The sequence below is a fragment of the Cynara cardunculus genome, unplaced genomic scaffold (genome assembly GCF_001531365.2).
Source record: "Cynara cardunculus var. scolymus isolate 2C unplaced genomic scaffold, CcrdV1 Un_Scaffold_2655, whole genome shotgun sequence".
Lineage (NCBI taxonomy): Eukaryota > Viridiplantae > Streptophyta > Magnoliopsida > Asterales > Asteraceae > Cynara > Cynara cardunculus.
The window spans coordinates 1-1,096 of NW_020201173.1; the positions used below are offsets into that span (position 1 = coordinate 1).

General features: G+C 45.0%; 1 protein-coding gene across 1 annotated transcript; it reads right to left on the reverse strand.

Moving 5' to 3' along the window:
- Positions 1-283: 283 nt before the first annotated feature.
- Positions 284-844, reverse strand: LOC112503168. The gene has a single exon (XM_025107235.1). The coding sequence runs from the start codon at positions 842-844 to the stop codon at positions 284-286; it is 561 nt and encodes a 186-aa protein (XP_024963003.1).
- Between the last annotated feature and the right edge of the window lie 252 nt (positions 845-1,096).

Genomic DNA, 1,096 nt, shown 5'->3' on the forward strand with positions numbered 1-1,096 from the left:
TTTGACTTGTAGCATGGTCTTTGCAGAGGACAAGTTTCCAGAACCTCTGTGATGGATGACAGAGGTTCTGGAAACTTGAATCTTGTACGATTGAGCTTCTTATGTTGATTTTCCTCTGTTGTCTTCTGTGACATATCAGCTTCTGTCAGTACTTGCTGTTTTACTTTTTCTATACTTTTACATTCAAGGAATGAGAGCTAACAGAAGCCCTTGAATTCCTAACCATAACCATCATGTCTGTGGGCAACCCTTTTAGGTAAGCTTTCATCTTTTCTTTCTCCTTTCAAGCCACATGTCCCACTAAATTCAGTTTTTCCATGAAAAGTCGCATGTAGTCTCTCATTGACAAGTTTTGCTTCTTAACGGTCCGAAACTCTTCTTCTATGCGATCCATCTCTTGTTCATTGCAATATTCCTCCAATACTTTTTCTTTAAACGTGGTCCAACTCATCTTGGCTAGCTCTTGGGACTCTGTGGTTGATATGACAATATTCCACCAGGTAAGGGCTGCGCCCCTTAGCATTTGAGAGCCAATATTCGCCTTTTGCCCCTCATCACATTCACAAGCCCGGAAGGCTTGCTCGATCTCTTGAAGCCAGTTCATGCATGCCACAGGATCATCTGACCCCATAAACTTTGGTGGCTTGCAACTTAGAAACGTCTTGTAGGAGCAAACTCTTCCCACTTCTCTTGCATCAATTGTTGCTAGTTCTTGGGTTGGGATTCCATTTTCGGTACCCCCGGACCCCACATTAGGTACGTTCTCGGCAACCGCTTCATGCTTACGGTTGTTGGCATCTCTATCCTCCAACATTTTTAAAAAGAATTCTTGCTGTTGGGCCATAGCTCTGCTCATAGTGTTCATCATAGTGCCCATCATTCTTGACTATGGGGTTTCCTCTTCCATCACAAGGTTAGAGGTGGCAAGGTTAACTTGGGGAATGTGGTCAACCACACCGCCCAAGATGTTTTGCCTGGGATGTACTCTTGCGATCATGGTCCGTGGCGGCTGATCCGCGGTAGACTCAGTCACTGTGTGACCCTCCGGTGAGGTATCCCGTCTACTCCGAGTGTTCTCCATAAAATATGCTATCCA

Coding starts and splice junctions, on each gene's coding strand:
- LOC112503168 (XM_025107235.1), bottom strand. CDS start 844: ATGGCCCAACAGCAAGAATTCTTTTTAAAAATGTTGGAGGATAGAGAT.